This window comes from Manis pentadactyla, chromosome 1 (genome assembly GCF_030020395.1).
Source record: "Manis pentadactyla isolate mManPen7 chromosome 1, mManPen7.hap1, whole genome shotgun sequence".
NCBI classification, from domain to species: domain Eukaryota; kingdom Metazoa; phylum Chordata; class Mammalia; order Pholidota; family Manidae; genus Manis; species Manis pentadactyla.
Genome location: NC_080019.1, coordinates 7,585,793 through 7,604,815, shown reverse-complemented (window position 1 = coordinate 7,604,815; position 19,023 = coordinate 7,585,793). Strand labels below are relative to the sequence as shown.

At 34.9% G+C, this 19,023-nt stretch overlaps 1 protein-coding gene across 5 annotated transcripts in view; it reads left to right on the top strand.

The window, feature by feature from the left end:
- FZD3 (frizzled class receptor 3) overlaps nt 1-19,023 on the top strand; it is an 83,971-nt gene that overhangs the window by 37,272 nt on the left and 27,676 nt on the right. For all 5 annotated transcript variants that reach the window (XM_057506246.1, XM_057506300.1, XM_057506335.1 and 2 more), the window contains 2 exons: nt 11,755-11,903; nt 15,589-15,822. In XM_057506246.1, the coding sequence (XP_057362229.1) occupies nt 11,755-11,903; nt 15,589-15,822 (383 nt within the window). The remainder of the gene's footprint in view (nt 1-11,754; nt 11,904-15,588; nt 15,823-19,023) is intronic.

Genomic DNA, 19,023 nt, shown 5'->3' with positions numbered 1-19,023 from the left:
TCCATATATGAAACTTACTTCACTATTCTATTCTATGATCTGTTTTCTATCCTTGTCATAATCCACTATTACTGTCTTAATTACTGTATAGCATTATGACAAGTCTTTTTATCTGATAGGCAAGTAAGTGACTTTTTAAAACAATAAACGATAAAGCAATAGAGTGTAATTAAGTGTACAAAATTTGGAATCAAAAGACCTCCATTCTAGAAGTGTTTTTCACTTATCATGACAGATTGTATGATGCGCCTGATGGATAGATGACCACAGGCTCAGTATAAGCCAACATTTTATATGAATCTGTTTTTTAAATGAAAGCAAGCCAGACAGAAAACAATGTGAAAAAAGTTTCCAAGATGACAATAAATAAATAAAATGAAAGCAGACCTAACGCAGTATGTGTCTCCATTAAAGTATAGATTCTGCTTGATAGCGAAAGAAGCCAAGGACTCTGTCACCCTGACACAAAAACCAGCCTCAGAAACAAGGATTGAATTTAGCCACCATAATAAACATAAATATACCCTGGTGGGTTTTTTTTTTTCCTAAGACATTTTTCCCCACTTAACATAAATAGTTTTCTATTTAATTAAAAAAGAGTTGAGCCCCAGGGTCTTTGGTGGATTATGGATCTAAATTGGAAAAACAATATAGGAAAGTCTTTTCCCTATTATGGTTAAATAAAATTATATTACAAAATTCTACTTATTAAAATTAGAGTGGTGTTAGTAGAGATCAGTTGTTTAGAAGATAGTGAATGTAGGTAGTACACAGCTTAGCCAGGTTGTAGAAAAAAGACAATAATGAAGATACAGGGCTTAAAGTGGATGCTACTTACCTGCCCTCTCATCCTGGGATTCTTTTTTAGTTTCCAGTAAATAGAACAAAGAAATACATCAGCTGGGTTTTTTCTGTTGTTAAAGTGATATATTCTAATGTCAGTAGCGAAAACAGTGTTTTCAAAGGACAATTATAAAAGAGGATACTTTAAAGATTATTTGTCCATTTTTCAATTATACAACAAACAGATACTTGATATTTTTTTCTCAAAATCTATTTCATTCAGCTCATTATAGGACTATTTTAAAATAAAAACTAAACATTGTATTCCTTTTTCTTTAGGGGGCTTTGCCTTTCTAAGTAGCACATAGCCTTTTATATACTAACTGCCTGAATTTTTGTGCTCCATGTGATTCATAACCAGATGATAATGCGTTCTCCTTCCTCTCTTTTTCAGTCATGAGGAAAAGCGCCTTTCTTTGTGGGTAACTTGGACACTCTTCCCTGGTCTCTTGGCCCTCTGGCTCCAGCCCTCTTTGCATATGGCACGTTCACAAACAGGTGTTGCTTGAGTTAGCTGCTTTCTCACTCCACCCTTGCCATGGACAGGTGCTGACTTGCCTTCTCTGGAGTTTTGGCTTTAACCCAGTTCAGAACGTTCCGTGTCTCATCCTCTGTCCCCCAGTTCTGCTCCTTACTACCTCTTGCTCACTGACGGCTTTGGTTGTACTGATTTTGCTTTTATCACTTCTTCCCTTTAATTCAAGTATTTCTGTTACGTGGACATTATTTCTAATTTATGAAAAACAGTACCATGCTGTTTTACCGTTTTAAACACTACAGGAGTTACAAGATACAGTTTCCCACTTAGGCTTTCTTTTTTTCCTCCTCACAATTTTTTCAGTCACATGTTTTAGACTTTAACAGCCCAACTTCATTTCTGAGCACCAGACGTTTATCTGTTTGATGACATTTTCATTTAGAAGTCTACAAGGCATTTCTACCTTAGCCTTCTAAAGTAGACCTCTTAATTTTTCTCCCTAACCTGCTTTCTGCATCCCATCTCCAGTTCAGTAAATGGTATCATCATTCTTGAGTTGCTCAGACCTACATTTGGAGCCATTTTTGAGTCCTGTCTTCCTCACATACAGTCCATCAGCTTCTCACCGTCTTTTCTTCTACCTTAGTCCAAGCAGTCTGACACTTGTACAGTGGTCTTCCAATTCATCTTCTATCCTTGCTCCTTTACAATTATTTTCCAACACAGTAGCCAGGGTGATCTTTTTAAAACATAAATGAGATCATGTTTCACCTTCAAACAAAACCCTCCAATGACTTCCTATATTACTCTTAGAATAAAATCCATAATTCTTTCTGTTTCCTGAGGGCCATATATAATTTGGCTCCTGCCTACCTACTTCTTTGATTTGTTTCCTACCATCTTGCACGTTCAGCTCTAGCTAGCCACACTGATCTCCTTGTTATTCTTCAGAGACAACAAATCTCTTCTCAGGATTTTTGTTATTGTAGTTCTTTCTGCTTGAAATACTCTTATTGCAGAATATACTCCATATCCCTGCTTAAATATCATGTCCTTGGAGAGATCTTTATTGACCATTTTAATCTAAAAATATTCCCCATTCACCACACCACATCCCAAACCCTATTCCCCATCCTGCATTAGTTCTAAGTTTCTTACTACATGAACTTGTAAGATTTCTTTATTTCCTCATTTATTGACAGCACTCCACCCTCACCCTGTCCCCACCTCTCCCTAGAATGTAAGCTAAAAAGGGCAAAGAATTTTCTGACTCATTTATTGCTGTATTTCATGTACCTGGATATAGTAGGCACTCAGTATTTGACTGAATTAATTAGCTATGTGATTTTGAGCTAATCAATTCACCTCCCCAGATTTTGATTCCACGTATATAAAACAAAAGGGATTACTGTAAGCATAAGATCTCTGAAGACAAGTATTTTAGACTGAAGCTGGTCAGTCATCTGGAATTGAAGGCAACCTCAGAGTTGCTAAGTACAAGCTCCCTGTTTTGTAAGTGATTTGACCCAAGTCATGTTGATCAGGCCGGTGCTTGTTTCACATACACTACCTCTAATTCTGTGCTCAACTCTGTGTGGTAAGGTCTCCCTCTATACTTCTTTGACTACAGTTTTCCTAGTTATAATTTTCTAGGTTCTTAACCTTCCTCTTCATTATATTGTTTATGTAAGCCACATCTTTACATTTATAAATATTTTCTTCAGTTATTTTCTCACCATTCATTAAATATAAGCAGATGTGATTTGAAGCATGCTTCTCAGTGATCACATTTTTCCCTTTACCTTCCTCCACTTTTATAGGAACTTTCTCTTTTTTGGGGGGCCAAAAATGGATCCAATCATGGTTAACATGTACATGTTTACTAGAATGATAGAGTTTTAAATCATAGACAAAGAAAACTTTGGAACATAATAAAAACTATTCTGTAATAGAAAAAGTTTCAAGATTAATAGGGTCATAGGCTATTAGGAAAAAATCTTAGAATTTACCTATTCTAACCCCTTAAGTTTTCAGACGAGGAAATTTAAGTGTACATAACAGCATAGGAAACACTGGGATAAACAAAGATAAACAGTTCCTTATTTCAGGACTTACCAGAGATACTATTCACAAATGTGCATGTGAACTCTGTGGATTATAATATCCAAATTTTACTTTACAGAATATCTTAATGGATCACCTTTTAGTATCTTTTGGGACAGTTGTACTCCATGTAACATATGTTTGAGCGCTTATTACATGTCAAGCACAGTCTAAGTAATTTACATGTTTCAACCCATTTTATATACCATATAATATTCATTCATTCCTAATATTATGTGAACATCTGTCTTTAAGAAGTAATGTGTCATAGTGGAGAATGCAAGGAAGTCACAAAAAGATGTATGTGTGTATGTAAATGTAGATTATAAGTCCTGGGCACTGATTCATTTACAACTCATAATTATGTTTTCTATGTAGTTCATCATTGCTCTACTTTATAGCTTACTTTAGATATTTATGACATTATATACTGTATGTTAAATATCAGTATCATTTTTGATAATTTCTTAGAGCAATTCATTTGTAGAACATTTACTGATACCTACCATAATCCAAATTCACATTGTATCTATGAGCTATTGGCATTCCATTAATACAGTAAAAGCTTTCCTGGTTAATTTTTTTGTAAATGTTGATTATATACATATAGTTTTCTCCAGGAAAAAAACACCTCCCCACCAACTACCACTGTTTATATTTTTCTTACATTTTGGTAGCTACTCTTTAGAGGTATGTACTCCTCTGCCTCCAGCCAATCGTTCAATACCATACTTCTTGGTTCTTGTGTCTCTGTCTTTGGAGTGGGCTGGGCCTGTGATTTGCTTTTTGATCAGTAGAATGCAGCAGAAGTGATTCTGCAGGACCTGAAGCTGGGTCATGAGAACCTTGCAGCTTCTGCCAAGTTCTCTTGGAATGCTTCTTGTGGGAGAAGCCAGCCTCTAGTAAGAAGTAGGTCTGCTCTGGAACCACAGGATGTGTGGAATCCCATGCTAGTCATAAGCTATATAGAAAGGCTGCATGAAGGGAGGTTGGGTAAGGGAGAAAGGGAGAGAAATCCCTAGGCAGGTCCCACCTTTTCCAGCAATCCTGGCTGAGATGCCAGGCTTGGGTGAAGAAGCCATCTTATGTGCATGTCCAACTCAGTCATAGGTACAGATGATGACTGGTGGTGACAATCTATGTGACAATCACCCAGCTGAGCCCAGTCACCTGGCAGAACTGTCAGAGATAAATAATGATAAATTTTTGTTTTAAGCCACTAGTTAACCAGAACAATGCATAGTGGTATGTAACAGAATACCAAAAAGTCAAGTAATACAGGTATAAATATATTGTTTTATAGATATTACATGTAACTTTTAAATGTAATCCTGTTTGACACATTAGTCTATACTTAGTAGTGTACTAGAGCTCACTTACATAGGCTCACAAGACACAATTGTGTGCATCTCTTCATGATTCTGCTTTCAGTAATACCACATTGGTAGCTTAAAAATGGCTGTGGTTGGTGGATTCACACCACAGAAATTGCCAGATGCTACAAAACAGGGTTCCCTCACCTGGAAAGCCAATGATTAGACATTTATCAACACACCACTCTTCCTTTTTTTACTTTATACTGGCAATTTGTGAATGGCTGTGTATTTGGTTATTTGTATGTGCCATAATTTATTTAAACAATTCCCTATTGACGTGTTGTTTCTTTGGGATATATTTCTTGAAGAGAATTTCTAGATGAAATGGTGTACACCTTAAAATTTTTGATAAGTATTAGAAGATTGTATACCAGAAAGATGATACCAGTTTATATTCCACCCCCCAACAATGAGGGTGTTGCCTCATACCCCACCCAGCTCTTGTTTTTTTACTTGGAATGGTCATACTTTAAAAAAGTTAAGTTCTGTATCTTTTTCTTAATAATTTTTAAATAGATAATATAGTCACACTGTTCAAAACCCAAAAGCTGTAAGAGTATTTGGCAAAATGTCTCTACTCTGTTCATACCTGTGTTTCACAGCTTCAAACAGTGCCCTTCCCAAGGATAGCTTGAATGTTACAGTGAACTTGTATGTCCTTTCAGAGATGTTTTTGCATATACAAATGAGAGAATCTCTTTCCCCCCTTTTCTTTACTCAATTGGTAGCTATTATATATGCTTCTCCATCCTGTTTACTCCTAGATAACTCTGTTGGTATTTTTACTTGAGTTGTTTTGAATTTAATGACTAAATCAAGGAGCATTTGCTTTTTCTAACTAGTGAGTCTTTCTAACAAAGAACATGTTTTAAGGTGAGTGCGCTTTAAAACTTCCTCAAATACATACCTCATTTTTCTTATTAAATTTATTCCTAGGTGTTTTGTCTCTTTTGTTAGTATGATTGTATTAGTTTGCTAGGGCTGCCAGAACAAGATACCACAGACTGGGTGACTTAAACAACAGAAATTTGCTTTCGCACAGTTATAATAGTAAGATGATGGTGCTGGCAGGCTTGGTTTCCTCTGAGGCCTCTCCTCTTGGCTTACAGATGACCACCTCTTACTATTTCTTCACTTCCGGTGATCTTTTTCCTCAAATGGTCAATCCCTGGTGTCTGTGTCTAAATTTCTTCCCCTTATAAGGACACCAGTCAGATTGGTTTAGGAATTACCTATTTAAAGGCTCTATCTCCAAGTAAGTCACCTTCTGAGGTACTGGAATTAAAGCTTCAACATGCAAATTTTAGGGGGTCGCAGTTCAGCCCATAACAGTGGCAAATGAAAACTTCTTTCTTTTGCCTGCTGATTGTTTTTTATTTTTGTTTCTGTTTTGTTTTTAAATTATTGTTAATATACAATCTTACGTTGGTTTCAAATGTGTATCCCAGTGGTTCACCAGTCTGCGTGATCAGCTTATATTGCGACGGCAAATTATTGTGCCCTTTTATCCCCCTTGCTCTCCTCTCCCTGCTGAGTGTTACGTATATATGACAGTGATTTCTGTATTTTATTTTGTACCTACTCACCTTGCTTATGATTTGTAACAGTTCTTGCTTTATTCCCTTAGTTTTTCCAGGTATAACATTTTTTATAAATGATAACAATTTTTACCTCCTTTATGGATTTCATACCCTTAATTTATTTCTTTGGTCTAACAGCAGTCTGTTAGAACTGTTGAAAAAGGTTAATCAAGAGTAGTGGTCGTAGATACAATTCTAGTTCTTGACTTTAATGAGAATATTTTTAGTGGCTTCTGCTGTTCCCATTAAGCTTAAGCATGGTAACTGGCTTTTGGATTGAGATGGAATTATTTTATAACTTTAAGGACTTATTCATCATCTATTTATATTTTATTACAATTTCTAAAAAGTAACAATGGATATTTAATTTATCAAATGTCTGGTGTACATGAAAATGATTATATATATTTTCCCTTTGATCCAATAATAGGTTGAATTTATAAATCAGTTTCCTAATATTGAACCATCTTTGCAATTCTATATTTGGTCGTGGCATTTTCTTTTAATATACTGTTGGATTCTGTTTGCATAAAAATTTGTAAGTGAGACATACATTGTTTTACTGTTTTATAGAGTCTCAAGTGAGATACAGTTTTATGCTTCTGGAGTCAGTTTTCTTTATACTTTCCTGTCATTTGTTTCCATTAATTTTCAAATTGAGCAAAATAATCTCTTGTGACCATTTTAGTTTTCCTCTCTTTGTAGCTGTTTACTCATTTATATGTGTGCACATGTATGTGTGTCTGTGTGTATGTACATGTGTGCATGTGTATTTGCTGTTTTCTTTGTTGTTTTGACCAGGCTAGAGAATGGTTATTAATTTTTTTTTCAAATAAACAACTTCTGGGCTTTTTCTTTTTTGTGTTACAGTTTTTTACCTTTACTAATTCCTTCATTTTGTTTGCCTTAGTTTTGCATTATTGATAGATAATACAGTTAATATTTCTAGTTATTGGTCTATAGAAGTTTTAAGTTTTTAGTAATTAGACTGTCAGTCTTTTCCTTTTATGACTTCTTTGTTTCATATTACTCTTTTAAAAGGCCTTCTGTACCCCTCCCCCAATACAAAAATGTTCTTCATTCTTTTCATACTTTCATGATTTATTTTTATCTGTCTAGAATTTACTTTTCTTTATTGTGTGAAGTGGCATCTAAATTATTTTATTTCCAGGTAGATTGCTAACCATCCCAGTATCATTTATTAAACAAACTATCTTTTCCCCACTTATTTGAAAGACTTTTATCATATACTTCACACTCCTGAAAAAGTCCTATTGATCTTTTTCAGATCATCTCAAGTTTATAGGATTAATTTGGAGGATAATTGAATTGATGTCTTAGGATATAGAAACATGGAATATATCTCCATTTACTGCAGTTTTTCTCTCCTTTGATAGAATTTTTTTTTTTTTGATAATTATTTTTTATTGAAGGGTAGTTGATGCACAGTATTACATTACATTAGTTTCAAGTGTACAACACAGTGATAAAACATTTATATACATAATTCTAGGTTCCAGCTATCACCCTACCAAGCTGTTACAATATTTTGACTATATTCCTTATGCTATACATTACATCCCGGTTACTTATTTATTTTACCATTGGAAGTCTGTCCTTTTTTTTTTGTGAGGGCATCTCTCATATTTATTGATCAAATGGTTGTTAACGACAATAAAATTCTGTATAGGGGAGTCAATGCTCAATGCACAATCATTAATCCACCCCAAGCCTAATTTTCATCAGTCTCCAATCTTCTGAGGCATAACAAACAAGTTCTTACATGGAGAACAAATTCTTACATAATGAATAAGTTACATAGTGAACAGTACAAGGGCAGTCATCACAGAAACTTTCGGTTTTGCTCATGCATTATGAACTATAAACAGTTCAAATATGAATACTCATTTGGTTTTTATACTTGATTTATGTGTGGATACCACATTTCTCTCTTTATTATTATTATTTTTAATTAAATGCTGGAGTGGTAGGTAGATACAAGATAAAGGTAGAAAATATAGTTTAGTGTTGTAAGAGAGCAAATGTAGATGATCAGGTGTGTGCCTATAGACTATGTGTTAATCCAAGCTAGACAAGGGCAATAAAGCATCCACGTATGCAGAAGATTTCTCTCAGAACGGGGGGGTGAGGTTCTAAGCCTCACCTCTGTTGATCCCCAATTTCTCACCTGATGACCCCCCTGCGACTGTGCCTGTCTTAGGTTGTTCCTCCCTTGAGGGATCTTACCTGTCTCTGGCTAACCAGTCATCTTCCGGGGCCATACAGGGAAATGTAAAGTTGGTAAGTGAGAGAGAAGCCTTATTGTTTGAAATGGTTAGCTTTTTATTTCTTTGCATATTTATGCCCTGTAGCTTCTATGCCCAGCATTTGTCTTGAGGTATCTTTACCACTTGGAAGAATTATGATACTCGGTAAATTTGATATGAGGCACGAATTCTATTTAAGGGTTGTAATTAGGAAGGAAGAAGAAAAGCTATAGAAGTAGCAGGCGGCAGAAAACCTGGGAAGATTGATTATTTCTTTGACATATCTTCTTGTAGAGTAACTTCAGCATGGATAGGTTTTAAGCTACTACTTTGATAGAATTTTATCCTTCCCTTTTTATTTCTTGTTAGATTTATTCCTAAATAGTTTGTGTTGTATTATAAATGAAATTGTTTTCACTATCTTTCTTATCTAGTTAATTATGCTACATAAAAATTATTCAATTTTTATCTATTAATCTTTTTTTTTTTTGTAGATAGTTATTTTTTATTGAAGGGTAGTTGACACACAGTATTACATTAGTTTCAGGTGTACAACACAGTAATTCAACATTTATATACATGATAATTCTAGGTACCAGCTATCACCATACCAAGTTGTTACAATATTTTGACTATATTCCTTATGCTATACATTACATCCCAGTTACTTATTTATTTTACAATTGGAAGTGGGTACTTTTTTTTTTTTTTTTTTTGTGAGGGCATCCCTCATATTTATTGATCAAATGGTTGTCAACAACAACAAAATTCTGTATAGGGGAGTCAATGCTCAATGCACAATCATCAATACACCCCAAGCCTAATTTTCATCAGTCTCCAATCTTCTGAAGCATAACGAACAAGTTCTTACATGGAGAACAAATTCTTACATAGTGAATAAGTTACATGGTGAACAGTACAAGGGCAGTCATCACAGAAACTTTCGGTTTTGCTCATGCATTATGAACTATAAACAGTTCAAATAGGGATACTCATTTGATTTTTATACTTGATTTATATGTGGATACCACATTTCTCTCTTTATTATTATTATTTTTAATAAAATGCTGAAGTGGTAGGTAGATACAAGATAAAGGTAGAAAACATAGTTTAGTGTTGTAAGAGAGCAAATGTAGATGATCAGGTGTGTGCCTGTAGACTATGTGTTAATCCAAGCTAGACAAGGGCAATAAAACATCCACGTATGCAGAAGATTTCTCTCAGAACGGGGGGGTGAGGTTCTAAGCCTCACCTCTGTTGATCCCCAATTTCTCACCTGATGGCCGCCCTGTGACTGTGCCTGTCTTAGGTTGTTCCTCCCTTGAGAAATCTTACCGTCTCTGGCTAACCAGTCATCTTCCGGGGCCATACAGGGAAATGTAAAGTTGGTAAATGAGAGAGAAGCAATATTCTTTGAAAAGGTTAGCTTTTTACTTCTTTACATATTTATGCCCTGTGGCTTCTATGCCCAGCATCTGTCTTGAGGTGTCTTTACCACTTGGAAGAATTATGATACTCGGTAATTTCGATATGAGTCACGAATTCTACTTAGGGGTTATAATTATGAAGGAGAAGAGAAGCTATAGAAGTAGCAGGCGGAAGAAAACATGGGAAGATTGATTATTTCTTTGACATATCTTCTTGTAGAGTAACATAAGCATGTATAGATTTTAACAAACTACTAATTAAATTGCGTACACACATTAACATAATAGGAATACAGCTACATAACCAAAGCAGACCTACAATTACCAGCCATCTCCAGTGAATCCAAGAAAACCAGTTAGGTACCCTAGGCATTTGTGAAAACTTATCAATGATATGATGGATATTGTCTAACTGAATTTGAACAGTTTGAGAAAAATCAGACAAATTAAAACACATTCCTGGGAACTGTTCACATCCCATATGTTCTTTTAACAGTAGATAGTCTACAGTCGCACGATTTTGGAGCACTGCAACTTGCACTTCTTCTAATTCTTGGCTGAGTTCTGACAGTATAGATCCAGTCAAATTTGTTGTTTTACTGTATGCACAGGCCAGCTTAGATATCTCCTTCATTTCCATGGCAAGTCCAGGAACTGGTGGGATGAGTGCATCTACAGCTGTAGCAGTGCGTGGATCTTTGTTGGGGTTTTTTGATGATCATCCTCTGGCATGAGTCTTCCAGAGAGTGCTGATGTTGGAAGTTCTTTTTCATATCGTATCTTAGTTGACCTTCGGGGTAGCCAAATCAGGCTTTGATCCTCTGTACAAACACAAACAGGCCCCTTGCCTACACTTTTATATGCCCTCTATACCCCTGTGCGGAACTCATTGGAGGTCACCACACAGGAACTTTTTTTTTTTTTCGTTATCATTAATCTACACTTACATGACAAATACCATGTTTACTAGGCTCTCCCCCATACCAGGTCCCCCCTATAAACCCCTTTACAGTCACTGTCCATCAGCATAGCAAAATGTTGTAGAATCACTACTTATCTGTTAATCTTGTCCAACATAGTTGGACACTTTGGTTGTTTCTGTTGGTTTTCTAGCTGATTCTGTTGGATTTTCTGGTCTTTCTGTTCTTTGTTCCCAGTACTTCCACAGTTTTTAAGTTTTGCTTCTGGCAGGGTATCTTATTGGATTGACTTTTGCATTGGTAGCTTCCTTGTCGTCCCGGAGAACAAAACCAGGACAAATGAGCAGAACAGCTAGCGGTTTGAATGTCTAAGAGGAAGTGCTATGCTGTACTAATTATACTGCTAAAACAACTAAATTGAAAACTAATTTGCTAGGTAAAGAGTAAGACTAGATGACTTCTAAGTCTCTTCCTATTCATGGTTTATTTCTACATTAATAATCTTTCTTCTTAGAAGATAACCAGTGTGAACTATTAAGAAAAATATAGAACTCAGACTATAGAATATGAACTTAGTGTCAAATTTTCAGGAGTGTGTCTTTTCTATATACCAAGAAAATTAACTATAGAACTATAGAAGTGAAGACATCAAATTTGTAGAATTGTTTTACTTTTGTTCTTTTTGTTTAAAAGATTTTATAATAACCTTTAAAAGAAAGTTCTTTTTACGTATTAAGACATTTTTCTTTCCCTCTTATAGGTTACTCAAATGAGTCGTCCAGACCTGATTCTCTTTCTGATGAAATACCTAATGGCCCTCATAGTTGGTATTCCCTCCATTTTTTGGGTTGGAAGCAAAAAGACATGCTTTGAATGGGCCAGTTTTTTTCATGGTCGTAGGAAAAAAGAGTAAGTTGAAATAAATTATCACTATATTCACAAACCTCACATTCACATAAATATTTTGTGTTGCTTATGTTAAAACAACTTGGATTTGAAAGATGTATTCCAACAAGATTGTAACCTCAGCTGCCACCAGTTATGGTCAGCATAGTAGCATGTCACAACGAAAAGCAAAAAACTTATTCTGAGAAGATAGTCAAGTAGAACCAGCCTTAAGGTCCATTCCCTAATAATTCAGAATATTTGGGAGAGGGCCAATCTTTATTTTTTAAAATCCAAATTATAATTTTCTTAAAATTAAAAATGAATTAATGCTTTTACATATATTTTTATTTGATCCTCTTGATATTCCTGTAAGGACTGGTAAGTATTATGATCTCTGCGTTATAGATGAGAAAACAGACACAGAGACACTAAGTGACTTGTCCAAAATTACACAGGTACTAGATTAGACTTCCTATTCTAATTAACCATTGTTCTTCTAAGTATTACCATAAATGATTTAAAGAGATAGCATATCATTCCAATCTCATGTGGTATGTGTTAAAGCCAAAATAGAAAAATAGTATTAGTAAATAAAATGAAATATGTTAAAGAAAGTATTTTAATTAGGAGTTGGCCACACTGCATATTAGAGTGTCATAAAAAAATATATAAGACTTGCCAAACCAATCTTTTGAGGACATATATTTAAGGAATCTTTAATTTTTTTGAACTCTTAGTTAATAAAATAAGACCCTGCAATATTCACAAAGGAACAAATCATTTCAAACCTTTTACTCAGTGTAAAACATATGTATACTGTATTTGAATTATTACAAATTCTGAATTGGTGGAGTTCATATTCTTATGATTTTTACTTACCCTAAGGTCCATGGGAAATGGGTTTTAGGGAATATTCTGTAAAACTTAAGATTATACTTAAAATTTTGTGCTTTGTATAGGTTAATGTATTTTATACAGTTTAAAGTGCCTTGTTAACACAACTGGTATTTTCTAAAATACCAGTAATTAACAGTTTCCATTACACAGATTACATTGAGATAAAATAATCACATAACAATCGCAAAATCACAATAATCACAAAACCATTATTTAAAAATATGTTTATTATCATATCTGATACCGCTATTGGTGATATCAGATAATGCATTTCTCCTTTAAATACAGTTTCATAGGGCAGAGAAAGGAAGAGGGGAAAGATTTATTGAACAACAAAAGTACTTCCCAGGCATCCATTCCATAACGAAGTCTTTATTGAATGCTTACCATGTGCCGAGAACTGTTTGGGGACACCAGGATTCAATAGCAAATGAAAGAGGCCAACTCCCTGTTTTCAGGGTGCTTCATTCCTTTCAGGGTGCTCCTCCTTGGGAGACTTACTGTGATTTGTCTGTGTATTCTCTGAAAATTTTAAATATATTTTAATCACAGGTTAATTAAACATTCCTGGTTGCCTCTGGACCATACATACAATTCTGTTAATAGGGTTGTATTCGAAATTCTAGATAGAGCTAAAAACCAAGCTACCCTTAAGGGGAATCATTCTAGTTATTACAGTGATCATGTTTGGGCCAGAATCCTTTTGAAACTGGTTAGCACTTCCAAGGCCCCTTTGGTTTGGTTTTTTGCAACCTTGGATCTCCACCCAACAAAGTCATTGTGATCCTCCAAGCCAGGATTGTGCCCTGGACTGGAGTGGCAGCTCCTTATCCTGGAACTTGAGAATGTGAGCATCTTATAGCTATCTATAACATTTGTCTGGTTTAGACTTTGAGAAATAACTAAAACCATAATAATAGTTACCAATTTAATTGAGCACTGTTACTCCAAGCACTGTTCTAAGTACTTTATATATTACTCAATCATTTAATCTTCTAAGACTTGTGAGGGAGATCATTGTTTTACAATAAAGATACTGAGGCACCAAGGTTTCATAGCTAGTGGATGCTGGAATTGAGATACAAACCCAGGCAGTCTGACTCTAGACTCTAGTCGTTGCTCTTAACCCCTCTGTTTAAAGTGCTGTAAAGAGACTGGCTTCTAAAATTGTGGCAGTCAAATTAATGTTCTCACTCTGAGTAAGGCCACACTTAAGACTGTGCTTATGCTGATCTGACACTGACTGAAATATTTTTAGAAATCTTTTGAAATTATCTGAGTTACATCATTTAACTTCTCTGGACCTCTGTTTTCTTACCTATAAAATGAGGGAACAAACCTTTACCATTTGAAGGTATATTCAATTTTTGGAATGACCAGAGCCAGTTTGAACTAACTATAAAAAAAGTTTAGAAAATAAAGTCAGCAATCAAGACTGACTTGGAATGTGTGTTTGTATATGAATAAGGCCATGGATGACAGAGGAACAAATATTGTCTTTTAACTATTTGTGACTTGTTCTTTCTAGTTTTTGACACTTTGTTTTCAGGATATACATAAACTTTATGTTTTATCATTACTTTAAGATTGGCTTCAAAACAATTTAAACTTAAGTCTGATCACTGACTATTGGATTTAGTGTATGACTTTTGCAAAGTTCGTTTAGAACCTCAGTTACTTCATCTATACATTGGGATCATAGTATTTATTCTTTAACAGATATCTGATAACCTCTTAGAAATACCCTCCTAGGACATTAATCTCCGTAATAAAAACATCATTAAGAAGGATCAAAGGAAAAACTATGTAAAATACTTGGCATAATACAGATACTCAACAAATAATACTCTTCCTTCAGCCCTTCTATTGCAGTACTAAAAACAACAGCAATAACAAGCCTTTTGTAATTTGAAGACAGAATATTTGCACTTCCTTATTGTGTGATCCAGTCTACATATTGAAGTTTTATTTTTTAATGAAATTTATCTAATCTTAACTTTGATTCTCACTTATTTACATAAACTAAGACACTGATCTTTGCAACTGTTTTTGTCTTTTATTAATTTGATTACTTTGTTCATCATCATAACCATCTATTTGCTTTAACCCTTTAATAATGGTTAAAAGCTTGTTCTTGACAATAATTTATTCCCTTAAATTGTTTCCCTTAAGCCTTTAATATGTCTAGGACTTAACTGTATGTTTGTTTAAATTAATTTTTCATATATTTTGTTCTAATTATGACCACTGATGTTTATTCCAGCACTAGATAACTGTTTCTGCCATAAAATCATCTTATAGCCTTAAAATAACTGCTTTTACAAGTAAAAAAAGTATCTGCTATGATGAGGCTTCCACTACTTCCATAAACTATGCAAAACAACTTCTGTACTTTATAGTAATATTTTTGTAATATTTCACTGTCCTTAAGAGTCATAACATTTTTTTAGCTGAAAAGGACTTTTTGGAAATGATGAAATTGTATTCCTCCATTTTATAGATGAGGAAAATAAAGGAAAGAGGAAATAACTTGCCTAAGATAACTTATTTATTGATAAAATTGGAACTAAAATCCTGATTTCCTTATGCCAGTACAGGCCCTCTGTCCATCATACCACTTTAGGGGACAAATTAACATGGATTTTTGCTGTATTCTTTTCTCTGTCAACAAAGTTACACTATATCTGTCCTAAAGACATTATTTGGAGACCAGTTAATTTAAGAATAACATGAGTGTGTCACAAGACTATTGTTTATTGGTCTATAGAGATGTTAGTCTGTATATTAAACTTTGTATTTTGTTGTTTAGAATAGTGAATGAGAGCCGACAGGTACTCCAGGAACCAGATTTTGCTCAGTCCCTCCTAAGGGATCCAAATACTCCTATTATAAGGAAATCAAGAGGAACTTCCACTCAAGGAACATCTACACATGCTTCCTCAACTCAGCTGGCTATGGTGGATGATCAGAGAAGCAAAGCAGGGAGTGTCCACAGCAAAGTGAGCAGCTACCATGGCAGCCTCCACAGATCCCGTGATGGCAGGTGAGTTTTATTGGTAGCTTACTTTATTTCATATGTCACACAGCTTAAGAAGGAAGAGTAGCCAGTTCTGAAATACTGACTATTATTAAGCTTTTTGAACTTTGGTAGGTGTAGGTGTTCCAGTTATGGTCATACTTAAAGCTGGTCAGAAGAGATTAGACTTGATGCAGTAAGCAATGTGAAGTCATCAAAGGGTATTGAGAGGGGAGAAGGCAGAGTGAAAGTGATTATTTTAGTCAGATTAATTTAGCAAACAGTTATGGAATACCTACTATTGCAGGTGCTGTGCTAACCTCTGGGAATACAAAGATGACGTAGCTAAGATCTTTGTTCTTAATAAGCTCAAGAAAGGTAGTGTAATCAATATTAGTGTTTTGGTTAAAAGCAGGGGTCTGGAATGGTAAGCCTCCATTTCCCCATCTGTAAAATGGAAATAGTAATAGTATCTGCCCCTTTAGGAATGTTGTAGAAAATAAATCAGGTAATACATCTAATTGTGTGGATCAGTGCCCATCTCAGTAAGTACCCAATATTAACTTTTATTACTGTATGTGAACAATTAAAGTACAATGTAAGTCCAGAGATCAGCAAACTTTCTCTATAAAGAATCACATAGTAAATATTTTAGGCTTTGTGGATCTTTGTTGCAACTCTTCGTTTCTGCTCTTGTAGCATGAAAGCAGCCATAGACAATATGTAGTCAAAATGGGAATGGCTGCTTCCAATAAAACTTTATTTGCAAAAATAGGAAGGGGCCAGATCTGGCTAGTGGGCCATAGTTTCCTGGCTCCTGTTTGGTAAGTGCAGTAGTAGTAGGATGGAGGAAGGAGTGATTAATTCTGGCAGGGGTGGAGTCAGAGAAAGCTTCACGGAGAATGTTGGGGAGAAGGCTGGATGTGTTTTTCTTGTTAAATTTGATGGTGGAAACCCAAGAATTAAAAACTTCTTAGGAGCTCTGCAGTAATTCATTTGAGAGATGATGAAGGTTTATATAGGGGAGTAGTGGCTGTGGAAAGAGTAGAAGAGCTGATCTAAAAGATATTTTAAAAGAAGAAGTGATATGAATTGATGACAGATTAATAGCAGCTAGAGTAAAGGAATTTGCCAAAGATGTGTGTGTGTGTGTGTGTGTGTGTGTGTGTGTGTGTGTGTGTGTGTGTGTGTGTGTGTGTGTGTTTTAAAAGTTCTAATTTGGTAAACTGAAAGAATGGAAATTCTAATGTCTCAAATGGAAAGCATTCTATATTCACTTCAAAACATCTGTTTCTACAACTATTCTGTATCTTTCCGATCTCATTCCAGCCTTTTCTCTCAGTCTTCTCTGTCCTCCTAGTGTAGAATATGATTCCTATATTTAATGCTCTTTTTAGACCTTCTGTTTTTTCCTCTCAGCTTGCTTTGTTTTGACTTCTAACTTGATCCATTACTGTGTGTTATAAAAAGCAGCAATCTTTCTTTGACTATGATATACTTTCTTTTATACATTTATTTTTCCTTTCCTTGCCAGGTGTTTTAAATGAACATTTTGCATATTACCTTCTACCTATTCAGTCCTTAATTCCTTGTATATCTAGTCCTTTTCTCCTCCTTACCTACCTAAACTGTACCTTCTACCATTTTTTTAACTACATTCAAAGGTCTGTTATTTAACTACACTCAAAGATCCCTGCTTTTGCCTACTTTTTCCCTTCCATTCATCCCTTTTATGTGAGAAGCATTCTTTTAAGTGCTGGTGACACAGAGATGGAAACCAGAAGAGTAAACAACCAGTCGTAATACATTTTAATGGGTATAATAAAATCATATACAGGTGCTTTGGAATCCCAGAGAAGAAAACCATCTAATTCATCATGGAAAGAACTTCACAAACAAGATAGCACTTCTAATTTGAACAGAATTTAGAGGAGGCAGTTGGAAATTAAAGACAAGGAAATGGTATATGCGGAGGCAAGGACAGAGAGGCAGCGAGCTACAGAGTATGGCCAGAGCACAGCATGTACATTTGGGCAATTGTAATAAGTGAAACATGCTGAGGAGTTTGGATATTTTCCCTGACTTGTTTGAGAAACTGTTAAAGAACATTGAGCATTGGGGTGATAAAATGAGATTTATATTTTAGAAAGATCACTTGGACACCAGTGTAGGGGAGGAGATTATAAGTAAGCCCAGTTGGGAAGTTTCTACAAGTGAGTGGTCCTAATTTAAGAAACTCATAAGGAGGGAGAGAATCAGAATCTGATAGGATGTTTTTTGTCAACAACACCTACTATGAACTAATTCTCAGCATTAATTTGACATTTCACATTATTAGCCTCATCCTTTTCAGTAAGGAGTGAACAATTAATTTATAGTACAGCTCCTGTGCATGTGGTATTCTGTGTATCTAGAGATAACACAGAAGAAAGGTAAAGTATATTTTCTGCATTCTAGGAGCATACAACCTTGGAGGAAAGTTAGGACACACACATAAGAACCAATTAAATAATATAGTACAGGCTAGCATATAATTCTAACAGTGAGTGTTAAAGATGATTGTTGTTATAGAACTTCAGAAAAGTTTGGCCTGTGAAAATATCTTAGAGGAGATAAATAGGATGAATGAATGGTAATAAAAGACAAGTTCTTATTGAGTACAGAATTTGTGAAAACAGTTAAATATAGGGAATTTCAGTCTCTGTAATCTGAATGGAACTGGAGCTCAGATAAGAAAATTTATGATCATTAGTAAAGGTAGTTGGTAATTAAAATTGTGAGATAAAATCCCTTAAAATACAATTTAAAAAAATAACAGACCAAGAACAAGACCTTGGTAAATACCTATAGTAATAATCTTATAGGAAGAATAGCCAGCATGCGATTCAGAGAAAGTGCATATAGGCCATGAGGGAATCTATAATGGAAAAATTATCCTCATGGAAACCAGAGATGATTATTTCTTATAGTGGCCTTTCCTACCTCCCTGCTTAATCAAAATCATAGCCATCCTTTAATACCTGCTTAATTCCCACATCCATGGCAGTTAGTTAATTGCTTTTTAATCATGCTTTTTGTGTGAACTCTTTTCAATACAGTTGTCTTTCCTCAGCTAGGTTTGCAGCTTCTGGAGAAAGAACTAGGTGACAGACGTCTCTGTGTTCCCCCATAGTTTCTATCACAGTGCTAAGTGTACGTGTATATATATAATCTATCAGGTAATGATTA